The sequence below is a fragment of the Dendropsophus ebraccatus genome, chromosome 1 (assembly GCF_027789765.1).
Source record: "Dendropsophus ebraccatus isolate aDenEbr1 chromosome 1, aDenEbr1.pat, whole genome shotgun sequence".
In the NCBI taxonomy this organism is placed as follows: Eukaryota; Metazoa; Chordata; class Amphibia; order Anura; family Hylidae; genus Dendropsophus; species Dendropsophus ebraccatus.
This window is the reverse complement of record NC_091454.1, coordinates 99,048,233-99,066,122: the sequence shown is the minus strand read 5'-3', so window position 1 is coordinate 99,066,122 and position 17,890 is coordinate 99,048,233. Positions and strand designations below refer to the sequence as shown.

General features: G+C 40.9%; 1 protein-coding gene across 1 annotated transcript in view; it reads right to left on the bottom strand.

Moving 5' to 3' along the window:
- Positions 1-11,408: 11,408 nt before the first annotated feature.
- Positions 11,409-17,890, bottom strand: part of ADAMTS20 (ADAM metallopeptidase with thrombospondin type 1 motif 20) — a 140,126-nt gene continuing 133,644 nt past the window's right edge. Inside the window, exons 38-40 of the mRNA XM_069975985.1 lie at positions 17,740-17,844; positions 15,196-15,317; positions 11,409-11,525 (exon numbers count right to left, since the gene is read on the bottom strand). Coding sequence (XP_069832086.1) covers positions 15,222-15,317; positions 17,740-17,844 — 201 coding nt within the window. The 3' untranslated portion in view covers positions 11,409-11,525; positions 15,196-15,221. The remainder of the gene's footprint in view (positions 11,526-15,195; positions 15,318-17,739; positions 17,845-17,890) is intronic.

The following is a 17,890-nucleotide window of genomic DNA, read 5'->3' as shown; positions in this document are numbered from 1 at the left end:
GTCTTCCATAGGTATGTACAGGCTCACTGGTGGACACTGAGGAGCGGGGCATGGTCACATGCTTCTTCATGTCGACCATCTTATGGACAGACTTACCACAGAGAAGGACAGCACAGCCTGGAGGAGGGAGTCTGATTTGAGCTCTGTGGGATACACTGACATCTGCTGTCAGTAAGTGCAGTGAGTACACTTGCTAATATTTTACACTGAACTATTTTACAATAAAGTGGCCAACTACTTTAATAGATCACTCAAAACGTAACCAAAATCTATTAAGTCAATTTTGAGTGCTAGGATATGTCCATGTGCAATTTAATAAAAAAAAAAATACATTTTTTATTTATTAATTAATTCATTTATTTTGTTTTTACCTTATGCAATTTCACCATCCTGTCAGGAACCAGGAAAGATAAAGTATATTACCGGACAAGACACATGTGGTAACAGTTGTAGGATGAAAAATGTATGTGAGCAAATTGTCTTAACAGCCATGAAATAGATGTGTAGCTCACACTGTCACACGCACATTAATAAGGGTAATTTCACTGAGAGACATCTATCCTAGCACTATGTTTATTTTTATTTTTTTTATTTAGTGTGGAAACTGCATTACAAAGGGGAAAGCATACATTTTCCTAGCAGGATTTAATGCTGGAAACTAAGTGATGTAAGGCTGCATTTCTAATAACTCTGTCACCATGCTGTTCACATATAATCATGGAAACTCTTAAAGGGGCATTCCCCCCCAAAAAATTTTTGGGCATTAATACGTTGCCCACCCCTAGCTTTCCATCTTTCCTATATCAATTTATTATGGATTCTGCACAGTTTTGCTGTTATCTAGCTGCATTCACCCCCACGGATTGCATAGAATCATCAAAGCTCAGTCCAACCCGACACGTTCCCTGCTCCTGGCCCTCACCCTCTGAGACGGCATCATGTCTCCTCCATCTCTTCAATGGGCCGGGTTAGCGCTTCTAACTCAGTTCACTGAAGAGAGGGAGAACAGTGAGACACTGACAGCTGCTGCTACTGATCAGTGTCTCCCGACTCCCCCCCCTCCTGAGCTCAACTGTGGCCCCTGACGTTGCCCCCCCCCCACGGGGGAGACAATGCCCATGTGCTGGAGGTGTATAGGACTCACCCACAGCACCACACACACACCCCCGGACTCACCCGCGGCACCCCACCTCATACCCCCCCAGGGCTTACCCACGGCACCCCCGCTGGACTCACCCGCGTCACGCCACACACCCCCGGACTCACCCGCGGCACCCCACACACTCCCGGACTCACCCGCGGCACCCCACACACCCCCCGGACTCACTTAGGAGTGCCGTAGGTGAGTCCAGGGGGGTTAGGTGTGCCGTGGGTGAGTCCGGCAGGGTGTCGTGGGTAAGCCCTGGGGGGGAGGGGGGGGGGTGTCGCGTATGAGGTGGGGTGCCGCGGGTGAGTCTGGGGTGCCGGGGGTGTGTAGGGTGCCGCGGGTGAGTCCCGTACACCTCCAGCACATGGGCATTGTCTCCCCAGGGGGGGCAAGGTCAGGGACCACAGTTGAGCTAGGGGGGGTAGTCGGGAGACACTGATCAGTAGCAGCAGCTGTCAGTGTCCTCCCAGCCCCTGGAACTCACCGGCGGCAGAACGCCCCCCCCTGCGCAGTGAAGGTGTGTGGTGTCCACGGCTGCACACTATGTTTAGTTTCGGTAACACTTGGGCTGGCGGCTGACCTGCACCCCCCCCCCATAACTCCTCTCTGCTATACCACACAATCCACTCTGCTATTCAACTCACTCAACTCTGCTACATCATGGACCAATCAGGCATAAGCAATGCATGATGGGAGATGTAGTTTTCTGGCCGGCGCCATGTTGGATATAGATCAGCTTTTTAAAAAACGTAACTATGGAACGGAAGCAGCTAGAAAGACGGGAGATGGCTCAAAATTCTCAGGGGGGCTTGGTGAGTAAGACCAGCGAGGTTTGGGAGCAAATTTTTTTTTAGGTCTTGGGGGGAATACCCCTTTAAACGTATGTGTAAATAGTGAAGGTGGGTTTTTGCTCTTTGAGATTAAAGACGTGTGAATTTGCCCCTCTTAATAAGTAAGTATGGAAACCTTGAAAGCAGGTAGGGGGAACCTTTGACCCTCAAGCTGTGGCAAAGCTATAATTCCCATCATGCCTGGACAGCCAAAATGAAGCTTTAGCTGTCCAGGCATGATGGGAATTGTAGTTTTACCACAGATGGAGGGCTGAAGTTCCTCATCCTTGCTCTAGAGTATACAGTAGTAGGGGTGTTTCCTAAAATTAGTTTAATACTAGGATCTGTCGAGTAGGCCAGGCATTACTACTAGCGCAACATGCAAATGTACCTTTTATTTATGATTATACTGTTGTACTCCAGTACTTGAGGATTTTTGGTTCTTTTTATCCAATCAGGTAAGTATTGGCTGACCTAAATTCACAAAACATGTGCCTTACAATATTAGGCTGGGTTCACACGCAGTATATTTCACTCAGTTTTTGGTCAGTATTTTGCAACCTCAACCAGGAGTGGATTGAAAACACAGAAAGGCTCTGTTCACACAATGTTGAAATTGAGTGGATGGCCGCCATATAACTGCCATTATTTCAAAATACTGACTGAAATATACTGTGTGTGAACCCAGCCTTATTGTTCATTTCTTTTAAGTAGTTTTATTTCTATACATACACTGAAAATATCAAAAGAGAAGAGACAGGGGAAAAATTAATTGTACTGCATATAACAAATACACCCACTTGAGTATCATGTTATAAATACTTTTTTATTCCATGAAAATAAATTTTTTGTAATTGAAAACAACATTAGCACTGGTATCATTAACTTGACAGTAGGTAAAACTTATTTTGTTGCACATGGGAACAATCTACATTACAGTTTGTCTTGGTCAACATCTGCGCTTTAAGGTTTATTTAGCATATGGGTTTTGAAAACCCTATTTTTAGAGGTTACGTAAAGTTTTGTTAGCATCTGCAGTTTCATAGTTGGTGAGTAGCCGATTACAATTTCTGAGTTCAACTCAACCTTTCTAGGTTTCATAGCTGTATTTTGTTTCAGTTATATTTCAGTTTCCACATGTGATGACATCTAGCGACCAGACAGTGAGCATTCTAGGCTAGTAATAAAAGAAAAATTACCCTTTTTACAGCCTACAGCAGTGTCCGCCCAACCTGTGGCTCTCCAGCTTCTAACCACTAGTTGGCAGTGATATCATACTTCTGTTGCACTGCCTGACGTTTAGGTTCTTAAGAATATGACACACTTCTGCTGACCAAAACATAAGGCTTTTGTTGATAAAATACAAGGAAAGGGAAATAAAGCATGTACAAAAACATTGTTCATTCCATAATTACAAATAATTATTATTATTATTATTATTATTATTATTATTATTATTATTATTATTAATACATTAAATTATTAAATTATTATTAAAGGGGTATTAACATCTAAAAAAATGTATGGAATATCAACAGGCTAGATGTGGTTTCTACCTATTTTATCCTAACCTATAGGCTGGGTTTATGCACTGTACAATAAAGTAAAAAAAAAACATAGAATAGTAACAAAAAGTGGATGATTTTTATCTAATAGTGTGTTTTATTAAATTCTATGGAAAAAGGGTCACCAGTGGATACAAAATATATCTGAAATTCCAACATTTAAAGTGTTTTTTTTTTTGTACAATGTCCCATATTAATCAATCTGTCAGACAAAAATTGGACACATAGACAGATCAGGGCTGCTTCTGCCAGGAGGCAGAATGAGGGAAGCACAATCCTGTCTGACTTACCTGAATGACAGGGCCTTGCCTGCTGAAATCTTAAGTGCCTGCTGGCTCCTCCCTGACCCACAACATATGTCCTTCAGGAGGGGAGTGACACAGACAGGAGCCATGACAGGTCGCCCTCCCTCTGTGTGTATAAGCTGCTGGCAGTTCTCCAACCCACAACAGGAGAGCTGAGTTCCTGGCACTGTAAGTGCTAACCTGAGAAATTGTCCTGGACCCCTGAACAGCTTTGCACATCACTCACATTACTGCATTTTGCACCTGTATGCACAAAATCGAGTTAAATCGAGTTGCCATGATTTTGCACAAATTGCAATAATTTGAGTGATGTACAGAACTGATGAGGCCGTTCAGAAGCAATAGAGATCTCACAAACCTGAAATGACTTTCCTAATGATGTCATCAGGTCCTTGCAGGCAGCATACAGGAGACATGTGTATACAGCATACACAAGACAGCATATGAGTAAGGAGGTAATAGTGAAAGGGTAGGGGGTGGGAAACAAGTATTTATGGGGGCAGGGAGGTATAAAGGGGCCATTATATGTAAAACAAGGGGCCCTAGAGGGCTCTATATTAGTGGGAAATGGGAACTATATATAGTTGTGGGAGCAGTATCTGGGGTGTATAAGGAGCATTATATATGGAGATATTTGTGGGTTGGGAGCAGTATATGGCAGATGGGATATCTGCAGTATATATAAGAGCAGTATATGTCAGAACTGGTCTATGGAACAGTATATATGAGAGCAGGGGTATGGGAGCAGTATAAATGAGAGTGGGGCTATGGGAGCAGTATATATGAGAGCAGGGCAATGGGACCAGTATATATAAGAAAGAGGGGACCATGAGGAGAAGTATATAGGGATGCCAAAGGAAGCGGTATATAGGCAGAGGGGGGTTCTGAGGCCAACAGTGCTATTGGGTCTCTGGGCTGGCACTATTTGGAGATTTCTCTATGACACCACTTCTAATGCTGGTACTAATATATGTGTAGTGTATACAGTTCTATATGCGAAATATTCACTTCTGGTATATAGTTGTGTGTGTGATATATGCAGCACTGCTGTATAGTTGTGCATGCAATATATTTACTGTTGGTATAGTTATGGTTGGGGGGGCATGGTTTTAGTTTCCTCCTCAAGTAGCAGAAAACGTAGAATTGGCCTTGAGACAGATAGATAACTACTAATCACATACCACTTTGAGAAATGACAGCTTACATGTGATTGGCAGATATTTGTCTCAGATAGATACATCTGGTCCAATGGGTGCACTGACTGACATTTTTATATGGACTTTAATAGAACACATTATTAGACTTTTAGATTATTATTTTATTTTAATCGCTGCTTACTATATATCTTTTGGCAGTTTTTTGCTTTGTTTTTACAGTGTGAACCCAGCCTATAGGGTCCTATTATACTCATTCATTGATTAATGGCATGCATCTCTATAAAATGCAAAAAATGCAAACAAAGATAGTTGTGCTTACACATGGTCCTCTCCACTAAAGTCTAAGAAAAGGGACAAGAACCCAGAGGTGTGATCACAACTATCAAGCATCAGTGTTTAAATAGGTATTCTCATTTTAACTAATACAGTTATACTTGTTATACATATAAAAATTTTCAAGTTACATATTTTTGCAAATACATTCATTTAGCAAACCTGCCTCCTTCTCCTGATATGCTGCCCCCTTCCCTCCCATTCTCCCATTGTTGACAGCTTGTTGTCTAAGTTTCAGACCACCACTCTACTTAAAACTAAAAACAGTAATCTGATGTGTTTATTATATAGCTATAATGTAGACATATAGCGAGATGTGTTTATATACTGTATAATATATATATATATATATAAATATGTAAACTATATCTACAGTGTATATGCAGTGTCCCAGAGTGGGTGTGGCCTCTGCTGTGTTTCTTGCCCACCTGTAGTCAGTTACCTTTGTATAGGACACTCTAGGAGGTAAAGGGTATCTGTACTCTGACTGTATTTCTTATTAATACCTGTGTTTTCTATTTCTGCCTGCACTTCCTATTTTATGCCACTAGATGTCACTGTATTGTATGTACTGTATGCACAACTGAGGGACACTGTTCACAAAGGGGTAACTGACCAACTGCCACTGTGGTAATTTTCCCCTGACCAATCAATGAGCTGGGTACCTCAAGTGATCTTACCAATCACAGACCAGAATAAAGGCCTTCCTGTTGGTTTCTGCCCAATCAGGGAGTAGTTTATTCCCTGAGGGGAATCTAGTGAGTTGCTGTGAGAATTTTTGTGAGGAAGCTGCTGCCATGGCTCCCCTGTACAAGACCCCAAACCAAGGATTTTATTATTTCTTTCCAACCATAAAGAGCAAAAAGGTGGCAGATTGATACCCATGGGCGTAGGTACTCTTTCTCAAAGCCCACAGCTGAGCACCTTAGGGTCTCTAGGTAGAGTAGAGGCCCCCCAATAACCCTGTAGTAACCCTCAGGTCACTCCTCTCTCCTCTCCTAAAGCTAGTCTGTCAAGCTACAGTATCCAAAGACTTTTCAATTCAATACAGTTAATACATTATTCCTCCAGCAAGAAGCTGTATTCAAGTCTAAGTGCCCAGCTCAAGGGGTTGGATTTTATGTATTGCACCTCTATTGAAAGAAAGGACTTACTACTCTGTATTGCGTTTAAGGAACTATTGTAATTGGTTTCCTGTTCCAATTCAACCAAGACTCTGTGATTTTCTTCACACCTACACCAATACTAAAATGGGTGCATACCACTCCTGGCCACCGTGACAAGTGCCTCAGGAGCACCACCATCAAGCTCAGCTATACACCATCTAACAACCCCTGGTAAAGAGCAAAGAGCAGCATATCGGGAGTTTGCTAAATGAAAGGATTAGTAAAAATATTTAACTTGATGAGCCCTACAAGTATAACTATGTTAGTTGGGAAGGAAATACTCTTTTAGGCCACGTTCACACTACGTATATTTACAATAACCAACGGCCGCTGTTTATTGATAGTGTGGCTTTACATTAGATTCTATATATATATATTCTATATATATATATTAGATTCTATATATATACTCTGTATACACTATGACCGTTGTTCTATGCGGCTGCACAACAAACTGACATGTCTATTAGCCAAAGAGAACAATGTAAAGTACGGCGGGGAGCTGTACTTTACATTGTGAGAACAGGCTATTTTGTGCAGCCGCTGTTCACTGAATAGCAGCCGCACAAAATAGCCTGTTCTCACAATGTAAAGTATGTCTCCCGGCCGTACTTTAGATTGTTCTCTATGGCTAATTGGAGTGCAGGCACATTCTAATTAATGTGCCCACATTCCAATTAAAATAAAGTGATGCTGTATCGGCTGGGTGAGCATCTGAGACATCGGCCTTTGTTTCACACTGCAAACAACGTCCATGTCAAACAACGGCCAATGTTCAGAATGCGAACATGGCCTGAAGATGGGAATACAAACATCGTAATTATATGTGATAGAGAAAAACTAATCTCCAAAACTTCAATTCACCAGTATAAAATGACAACCAAATTACAGTGACCTGGTATATGAATGGAAATCTGCAGAGTATACATCAACACCAGTACAGTCAATATCATTTTACAGATTGTACAAGTTAAATATAAGTAATAATTTAAGTAATAAGTAATAAGTTATTATGAGGCGTTTTCTGAGATTTTAAAATGGATAACTTATTTTTTAGGACAGGACACAGAGTAAATGTTTTATTGGTGAGATCAGTCAAGTGGCTGTGCCTTAAAGGGCAGTGCGGCGCTAAACAATTATTCACTAAATAACACACATTACAAAGTTATACAACTTGGTACTGTATGTTATGTTAGTGAATGGCCCCCCTTCCCCGTGTTTCCCCCCACCCACGCTAGACCCGGAAGTGTAGTGCTCTATACTCGCCTGATCCGTGTCGACCCCCATCCGCCATCTTGCGACAATGATGTAATCTTCGGGCGGCCGGCCAAACCGATCCGACCGTCCCTCGTGCCGGCCGCCCTCTGTAGAGCATTACACTTCCGGGTCTAGCGTGGGTGGGGGGAAACACGGGGAAGGGGCCATCCACAAATATATCCTATATTACTAAGTTGTATAACTTTGTAATGTGTTATTTAGTGAATAATTGTTTAGCGCCGCACTACCCCTTTAAAAACAATGAAGGGTGTCACAATAGCTGTTCACCATGTCTGGCTCTACTAAATATTTAGTGCAACCTTTCTGAATTCCTCCCTCTCTGTTATTCAGACTACACCCTGCTGAATATTTAAGGACCCCCAGTACCCAACCCCTGAGCAATGGTTTTCAGTAAAATAGATTGTTGTCTGTGCACTCAAGGTCCTTGCCGTATCTTTGACCATGCTTTTGATGCTTGTCTGGATCATCTGCTGGTTTACTGTATTGAACAAACCTTGTCTGTTCTGATCTCTGCTTGTATGACTTTATCTACTGTTTACTCCCTCTTTTCTGGGCCTAGAATATGTTAGCGATGCTATTGTAGAGTACTTTTACAGTAACCTATATGCTTGGCAGGCCTGGTTTTGCCATGCCATCTTCCCTTGTATTTTAATGTTTAGATTGCCGACAGCAGGGCTTGCCAGGTCTTTATTGTGCCTGGTTTTAGGTTATACCAAAAGCTATTTATGGGTCAAGCTACTAGCCTTAGTTGATGATTATATAGATATTATTTGCGCTCTCCTTCCATGTGCTATCTCTGTCCAGTCTGTCTATATACTGCTGATTATTCTCGCTTTTCTACCCTACCATAAGTCCCACCAATATCTAAGTACTGGAAGCCATTGTCAGGACACAGGAATGGTAAACCTACAAGTGAAGCCTGGTTCTGCAGTTTAGCGACGCATCATTTGTCATTACTACTACAACTAGGTAGGCCTTGTGACAATGGGTATGCAGTGTACCAGGTGGTGGGATCTCACCAATAAACAACTGATGGCCCATCCAGAGAGGGGTAATAAATATCCCAGAGAACACCTTAAAATACATATTTTTTGTACCACACAATATGAGACATTTGCTATGAATAATTACAGTGCAGTATACTCACATAGTGCAAAAGTATTTCTTGTTGAACATTTAAAAATATCAAAATGTATTATTTTAATAATTAAGCACCATATTCAATATTTAGAACTAAATACTGCCTATTGTTACAGAAATTTAATTCACCAAATTTTAAAAAACAAAACTAATTTTGGGGGAAAAATATTTATTCCACCCCAATAATGTATAAATTACATGGAAAACAGCAAAATAGCATCTAGGCACTGCCTCTCCATATAGATCGTGGGTTAATCACTGTTGCGGCATATAAACATTTCTGAGGATGTGTCGTAAGTACTCGCACTCTTGGTGGTGCCAAGCCTGGCAGAAAGTTCATGAAGATATCAAAGAATAATGAGGATGCGGTCACTCACTATTCAAGTGCTGTGTTTATTCAGATAGTGCCAACATAGGTTCACAGGCAAATTAGCAGAGTGCGTCCCATTGAGGCTACGGACATTTTGCGTTTGCACGCTTCTAGGTACTACGAGGCCAGTAGAAGTGTGCAAACAAGAAACGGCCATAGTCTCACTGGGACGCACTCTGCTAATTTGCCTGTGAACCTATGTTGGCACTATCTGAATAAACATAGCACTTGATTGGTGAGTGACCCCCTTCTCGTTATTCTTTGCTATCTTAATGTATAAATTACATTTACTTTGAAATTTAATAAAAAATGGGAAAGCAAATTCAGCTGGCTGTTGTGACTTTTAAGCAATTTTGTCACATATACACAGTGGCCCAGTTGTACTAATGTGCATGCGCCAGAATTTTGTGCATTCTGTCCAGTTCTGTTCATATTAAATATTGTATTTAGACACTTAAGAAAATGCCGTACTTTCCGGCGTATAAGACGACTGGGCCTATAGGATGACCCCAAACTTTTTCAGTTAAAATATAGAGTTTGGATATACTCGCCATATAAGACTACCCCGCTTCCACACTTCCCATCGGTAGCTTGCTTGCAACTTTTTGATCACTTTTTAGTACAATTTTTCCTGTTTTCCTGTGACCAAAATAATTTAATAGTTAGGGTGATTCCTTATGTGGCCATATGACATTTTTTTATTATTTATTTTTAAAATGGGAAAACGGGGTGATTTACACTTTTAATATGGGATGGGATTTTTTTTATTATTATTAAAAAGATATTTTTTTTCAACTGTAATTACCTCCTACAGCTCATTGAGGGTTAACTTTCTGGCACTACTGCTCCCAGAACAAACTGATACAGAGGGCCATTGGTATCAAAATGCAAACTTGTAGCTTGGTGGGGGTGGCCAGGGAGGTAGGATTTCACAGACATAAGTAGCTACGCCCTAAAGCAACAGTCGATGATGACAGCTCTCTGCAGCGGCTGCAGGAGTTAGTGAGTGGATGTTCTGCAGTTGCTGCCGACAGATCTCCGCAGCACAACAATATATATATATATATATATATATATATATATATATATATATATATATATATTTCTCTTTCTAAGAATAATATTAACTAAAATGGACGGTGGTTTTTATGTTCTCTCCTACAAGATAATGCAGATTATAGGGCTTTATTAAGTTAGAGCTGCCTTTGTGATCATTTTTTGTAATATATAAAAGGCCATTTAACACAATATAAATTAATACATATTTTATTAAAATATACCCTTAACCAAGGTTTTTTTTTCTAACATTTAAGAAATATTAGAAATAGACTCTTATATCTAACATGTAATTCAATACCTGAGAATATGCCCTGATTATTTCAAGTGCATTGCACCATTTACATTTTCCTATTTCAAATACAATTTTAGAAGCCAACCAGCCTAACATGCATATAGTGCCTTTTATAATTCCAAGTAATGTATTTGAATAAATATATATATTTTCATATCATATCTGCATGCAGGATTGACTTGAAATCCAAGGCTTGCTAGGACAAATCCTGACATTTACTATAGAATGGATAAGTATATACATTGGATGCATATAGTAGATCAGGAATACATTATATATAATACATTATATACAATATATAAGGAGAATATATTTTAGTAAGATAAGGGTGTTTCACGGTGTTTAGGCCCTTTTATCTAGTAATCTACAGGTCGTCCAGTCTATTAAAAGAGAAAACTGACCTATAAGTAGAGCACCAACTGAACGGTATCTGCTGTCTATACCAGGAAAGCTTTAGCTTTGGCTGCCCAAGCATGGTGGAATTGTAGTTTTGCAACAGCTGGAGGGACGAAGGTTCTCTATCCCTGGTCTATACAATATAATCTTTGATGACATATAAAAAAAACATAATATTTCTTAATTTTGTCAGACAAGATTTTTTTTTAATGTCTTAACATTTGATATACTGTAAGTTTCTATCGACAGAAGATAGATAATGTTTGCGTTTCTGAAATCTCTGGGCAAAATTGTAAGGTAGAGATGTAACAGACCTACAGTATCCTGTAGTGCTATGTAGTAAAACCTTATGATATATGCTGACCATGTAATTTATGGACAGGTTGGGTCCTCCAGAGTAAGAGTTGCTTTTTTGCTAGTAGCTCTCCACTTTGGCTAAGAGAGGTGGGTGGAAAACAGGGGATCCCACCATATCAAATCCTTATGCCTGAATAGGAAGAAAAGAGAATGTAATTGTGAAAATATAGAAATTATATTTACAGCTTAATAGAAATAAGCAGGAATATATTGTCTAGCTTCAATACAAATAAATCTAGTACATTTAGTTTTATTGCAAATTTGGCTCATAATCTTACTTAAAAGGGTTATCAAGCGCTACAGAGACAGCAGGGTTTTGCAACAAGTTCCATTGAAGAGAATGGAGCCTAATTGCCAAGCACACCTGAACTAAAGACAAGAATCAGGTTGTCTCTAGAAAAAATGGCCATGTTTTCCTAACACTGAGAACCCCTTTAGGGTCCTTTTACACACACAGATAGTGTCAGGATCAGCGGACGTGAGCCAACTGTGTTACATGCCCGTCTACCCCTAAGGGCGTTGTCTAAGCGTATCCTCTGTTCTTCACAAGATACTCCTGAGGGTGGAGCTAGACTTTCCCAGAGGATACGCCAGGTCGATAACTTTTGAGACAGACAAAGCATGTAACAGCTGGTTCAGGCAGACCAGATGGCAAGGGTGGAACAACCCATGTTGCCAAACTGACAGTACAGAGGGAATATGCTCACACAGGACACATCGGGTAAGAGTAATGGATGCTAAGGACGAAGACACAAGCGCAGTTCACTTGGTGCAGTTCACACGAAGCGGGTAACCAGATGCAGGAACGGTAGCAGGAGAAAAACACGGCTTTGGACAGGTTCACACTGTGGACAGGAACACACAGGTATATTGGAAGCCTCAGGGGAGTGCAGGATCAAACAGTAGGAATACCAGGGAATGAGGACACAACAGCAGGAACACAGTAACAGGAACCAGGGCAGGGGATACAGCAACGCTTATGCAGAGCAAATGCACAACCACCTTTGCAAAACCAAAGGACCTTGACGCTCAGGCAGAGCACATGTGCAGGAAGCTTCCTTAAATGGCTAAGCCACAGGTGAAGACTAATTAAGGCACTGAGCAGTGTGTACGCCCCCTCTAGTGGCTAGATCTATACTACATGCAGAGGAACCTGCAGCTAGACCCGAAGATCTGAAGGACTAAAGGCAGTGAATGAACGCACGGTGACTGGAACACCCAGCCGCCGTTACATATAGCTGGTAGATTAGCTGACAGATTTCTGAAGCCAGGAATAAATTTGAAAAGAAGAAATCTCAGTATTTCCTTTATGACCTGATCCTGATGCTAATAGTCTGTTTCTGGCTTTGGCTTCACAAATTTGTGCAAATGTGCAAATGTTTGGGGGGGGGGAGCACACATCCTTCTAAACTATCAAAGTGGTAAAAGTGAACACAAACTGTGCAATCAAACAACAATCAACGAAAAGTGAGATAAGTGCAGAACTTAAAACTTTTACAATGTGAAATATGAACTGAAAACTATGAACCCATCAGTAGTGACATCCCTAGTTAACTAATGTTACAAGTCACAATTCTAAGTGCTAACTGGTTTAAGTGCTAACAAACAAGCATGAGCAAACTAGATAGATTTCTCTCTCATACTGTGCAAACTTACAATATGTATATATCCCAACAAATTAAACTGAAGGGTAACCATCATTTCCAAATTTCTGACATGTCACCAAACTTGTTAGGGTCCAAGTGCTGACCCTAACCCTACTTGCTTAAAGAAAGGGGCAGAGGGCCCTCAGCAGAGTGCGGCATCTGTTCCTTCCTGATCATCACTTCCAGGATAGACAAACAGAAACAAAAAGGTGACGACCTGACCACCTCTGCCCTATTTTGGCAACTGTTGGGGGTAAGGAGGCTGACATGTCAATATGAAAGTTATAGTCAATCGTTCTATGAAGTGATAGTTACCCTCCCCTTTAAGGCACAAACAGCATTAACAAACTCACTGTCTGACAACCGGGTCTAATCATCATTATCAGACATCTCTTCCAACCCCGCTTGCAAGTCCCCACTCTCATTACCCACTGACTGCGTGACCTGCATAGTTTGGGCATCAGGACAGATCGACTGCTCCAGTTGCTCTGACTTATGGAAGGGTCCAGAAAAGAGTTCCTGGGAGCATGGTGGTGGATCTGATTCCCTTCTTTCCCTGGAGGGGCCAGGCTGTGGGGAAGGAGGCTGAGCTAATGGAGCAAGGGTTCCACTCCCTTGGGTAGTGTGGGTGGACTGCGTGGAAGACTGGGTGATGGATAAGTTACTGGACACATTATCCGCTATCCACGTGATCACCTGTTCACACTGCTGTGGTTTCAATATCGGTCTACATTGAGACCGCGTAAGTTGGGCAAAGAAGCTAGGGAGTGAACGTCTGCGGTGTGCCACTGCTACCTCCTCAACAGGTGCTGCTGTGTCACCCTGCCCTGAACCACGGCCTACTGGGGTTCACCATTTTATGGACACTGCTCAGTATGGAACTTAGATAGGCCTTGCGTATGAAATACAGAAATCAGGAAAAATACTTGTGGTCCCACAAGTTTGGGGGGGGGGCTGTAAGGTACAATCTAGTAGTGGGTGGACCTAGATACATGCTGTGATACCCCTGTCCAATGAGCAGTGAAGTTTTATAAAGGTGTACTACAAATCCCAGCAATGCAGTGTAGTACCCCCTAGTGTAGGGGGGGGCTGTATGGTACAATCTGGTAGTGGCTGGACCTAGATACATGCTGTGATACCCCTGTCCAATGAGCAGTGAAGTTTTATAAAGGTGTACTACAAATCCCAGCAATGCAGTGTAGTACCCCCTAGTTTAGGGGGGGCTGTACGGTACAATCTGGCAGTGGCTGGCCCTAGATACACGCTGTGATACCCCCTTACAATGAGCAGTGAAGTTTTATAAAGGTGTACTACAAATCCCAGCAATACAGTGTAGTACCCACTAGTTTAGGGAGGGCTGTACGGTACAATCTGGTAGTGGCTGGACCTAGATACACGCTGTGATAACCCCGTCCAATGAGCAGTGAAGTTCTATGCAGGTGTACTACAAATCACAGCAATCCAATGTAGTACAGCAGCACCACCAGCCCCAAAATCAAAAAAGAGTACACTGAGCACTTCTTAGGGGTCTGTATGTAACACCTAATGTCCCCTTTCTGCCAGCAGCCGGTCACCACAGTGTGCTGCTGAAATCGTGGTAGCAGCACTGCAAGTCCCAGCCAGCAGTCTGTAGTAATACTATTAAAAAACGCTTTTAAGCCCTGAAAAGGGCTGTTTGTTTGTATTGCTAGTATTCCCTGCCTACTGGAACGCTATATCCTACACTGACGCTCTCCCTGAGAAGCAGCAGCTCTGTCCCTGATCTCTCACAGCATGCGTCTGAAGCAAGTACTGCCGGCTGCGTGTTTTATATGGCAGGGTCATCTGATCTGGCCAACCAATTGCTGCTATCGACATGTATGGGTCCCACGTAATCGCACAATTTACCAAAGAGTCTCCAGCATGTTTATTGGCTGAGAAATAGCACCCAAACTTACAGGAAACCGATGATGAGATGTTCTCGAGTATTGCGAGATGCTCGTCCGAGTAACGAGTACCATCGAGTACCCTAATACTCGATCGAGTACCAAGCTCAGACAAGCATGCTCGCTCATCACTAATCATAAGACCTTTTTGCTTGCATCAAAACATATATCAGTGATGTAGTTCACTTAATAAATGTGAACATAGCTTAACAAAATAGTTTTCATTTACCTTTTTTCATGGAAGTAAGAAGTCTATTAACGATCTTGCACTTGAACCTGGAGACCAACCACTGAATGGGGAACACATTTTCCACAATAACCTCCACATCTTCCGTATATTTTAGTCCCATCCTAAAGGAAATACATGATCAACAAACATATGTAAATGACAGCACAATTTTACCCTATAGGCAGTATAGGTTAACATGGATTTACCATATTATAAAATGATGGTATATTTGCAAGAATATGCCATCACTTTTCATATCAGGGGGTATTGACCTTTAGGCCCCCACTGATCATGAGAATAAAGGGAGTACAGCACTAGTAAGGAAATGCATTCCCTTTTTAGTCTTTACCTTTACTTGAATGGGAAATTACTTCAGTTCCATGCACAGCCAGGTGGCAGCTGGGAAACTAAAAGGAGACACAGCACTTCAGTCTCATTGTCAGTGGGTGTCCTATGGGTCAAACACCCAGGAATCAGTCTAGCAATGTTCCATCATTTTATCAGATGGGGGTGCCAATTAAAGTAGCTTTTTTTCATACTGTAGCAGTTCTAATGTAACATTTGCTATTACTGAACAGAACTGATAAATGATTTGTAAAATAGACACACAACAGTCATTTTAAATTGTTGGACTACAACTGTAAAAATGATGAATCCTGGATTACAGAATCGTTGCAAATTTTCCTTTTTTTTTTTTTCTGGCAGCTACGGTCCGGCTTCAGGGTAGGGAGGGTTAGGGTGGGATTGGGGGGGGGGTTCTTTTTCTTAGGAAGGATATATTGCCGGACATAGAGCTCTTTTCTAGGCAAGGAGGGCTCTATATGTAGTTCCCATGATTTAGAATAGTGGATATCCTTTTGGATATGTCGGGTATGTTTATTGTATAACTTAAATGTATATTCAGGTGATATGCCCATTTCTATTTAAACAGTGTTATATTGTTCTTAATTTTTATCTTCTTTTTTTTTATCATTGTTTCATATATCTTGTTATTTGTTATTGGTGAATATTTTCTAAATAAAAATTATTGGAAGTTTAAAAAAAAAAAAAAAAAAAGAATTGTAGAAATAGTATGCATGGTGTAGGAAAATGTGTAAATTGTTCCATTCATGTCCAAGATATTTGTTTGGATACTAAGAAGGAGGTATTCTAAGATGTATCTTGATTTTTATGGACTGAATTTCGTTTACTAGTAACTATAAAAGGTCTCTCAAAGGTTTAGTAGACTATGTTTGGTCTAGTAAGTGAATTGACCTACTATAGATGATTATTATGTTGATATATTATGTTGATATAAACCTTGGCCACATCCCCCAAAAATTATGTTAATAGCACCTTTACACTCTTTCAGCCTTCATTGGGCTAGTGTAACTCTATGTTTCATTTAGCATGTACATTGGAAGCTTTCCTGGCATACATGCTAAACATACATCACAGGCATAAAATGACATAACATATGATAACTACATGGCAAAAAAGTTCACATGCAGAGCTCAGCTTCATATGGTAGGGTATTTGATGACAGTGGCACAGGTTGGCATCCTGGGATGTGTTTTGCCTTACCTGTGCTCTCCCCTTAGCTACACTTCTAGTTCTACGGATTCTCTTCAGAAGAAATCTGGTTACTGGGGAAGAACCAAGTACAGGTACCAGGTACAGGAGAAGTATGAAATGTATATTTAAGCCTAGGTCATCATAGTTTGCTGACATACAATCTAAAAAGCTGATTTCTTATTTAAATTGGCCTTTACAAAGATTAACATCACTTTTGCATTTATGCTACCCTGGCATAGAGCCAGCTTGTGGTTAATAGAAATAGAATAATTGCTGTATGAAATGTGAGCTAAACACAAATTACTGTATTGTTTTAGTATTGTTAAAGAAGTGGATGATGCTTGAACTTTGTATACTGGGAAAAAAATATGAACCCAAAAGCAAGTTTGTAGTCTAAAATGATATCATATTAGGAAATATACTATTTAGTGTGTGTGCTTCAATTACATAAATCATAGTTACTGTATCCACCAACCCATACCCCCAAACTGCTGGTGAAAGTAAGTCCTTCCCAGTTGTGTCTTCTAAAATGTGCACCATGCCTTGGTTCAGATAAAAAATGATCTTTTACTCTGCAGCAGCTGAGTCAATGTGTCTGGCTCTAGGTCTGCGACGCCTCTCATTTCTTCTTCCACCCCTCCTCGTCATTAGGAACGCCCTCGGGATTTCTATTCATTGCATGTCTAAACAGTGCCACACGTCACTGACTTGGCTGCTGCAGATTAAAAGATACTTTTTTACTATAACCAAATCACCAGAAACATTTAAAAAGACACAAATGGGAAGGACTTACTCTCATCAGATGAATGGTATCAGTGAGTTGGGTGTGTTGGTGGATACAGTATCGCTACTTATCAATCACAACATTCTGCTATTATATATTTTGTCATGCCATAAAATATGACATTGATATTGGCAGGAGTGTCATCAGACAAATTTTACGTTCTTCGTTATTTTTGTTATTACACACAGTCAAATAGTATACAGCACCTGTGATCTGTGAATATTGACACTCGCATAATTCCCTTGAGCAATCCATTTGGTAGTATCTGATACTCGAAAACCAGTTCCTGAAAGATTGATACTGAACTGCCCCTATGAGAGAAAATAGCATTTTGCCATTTGACTTGTGCCAACATTG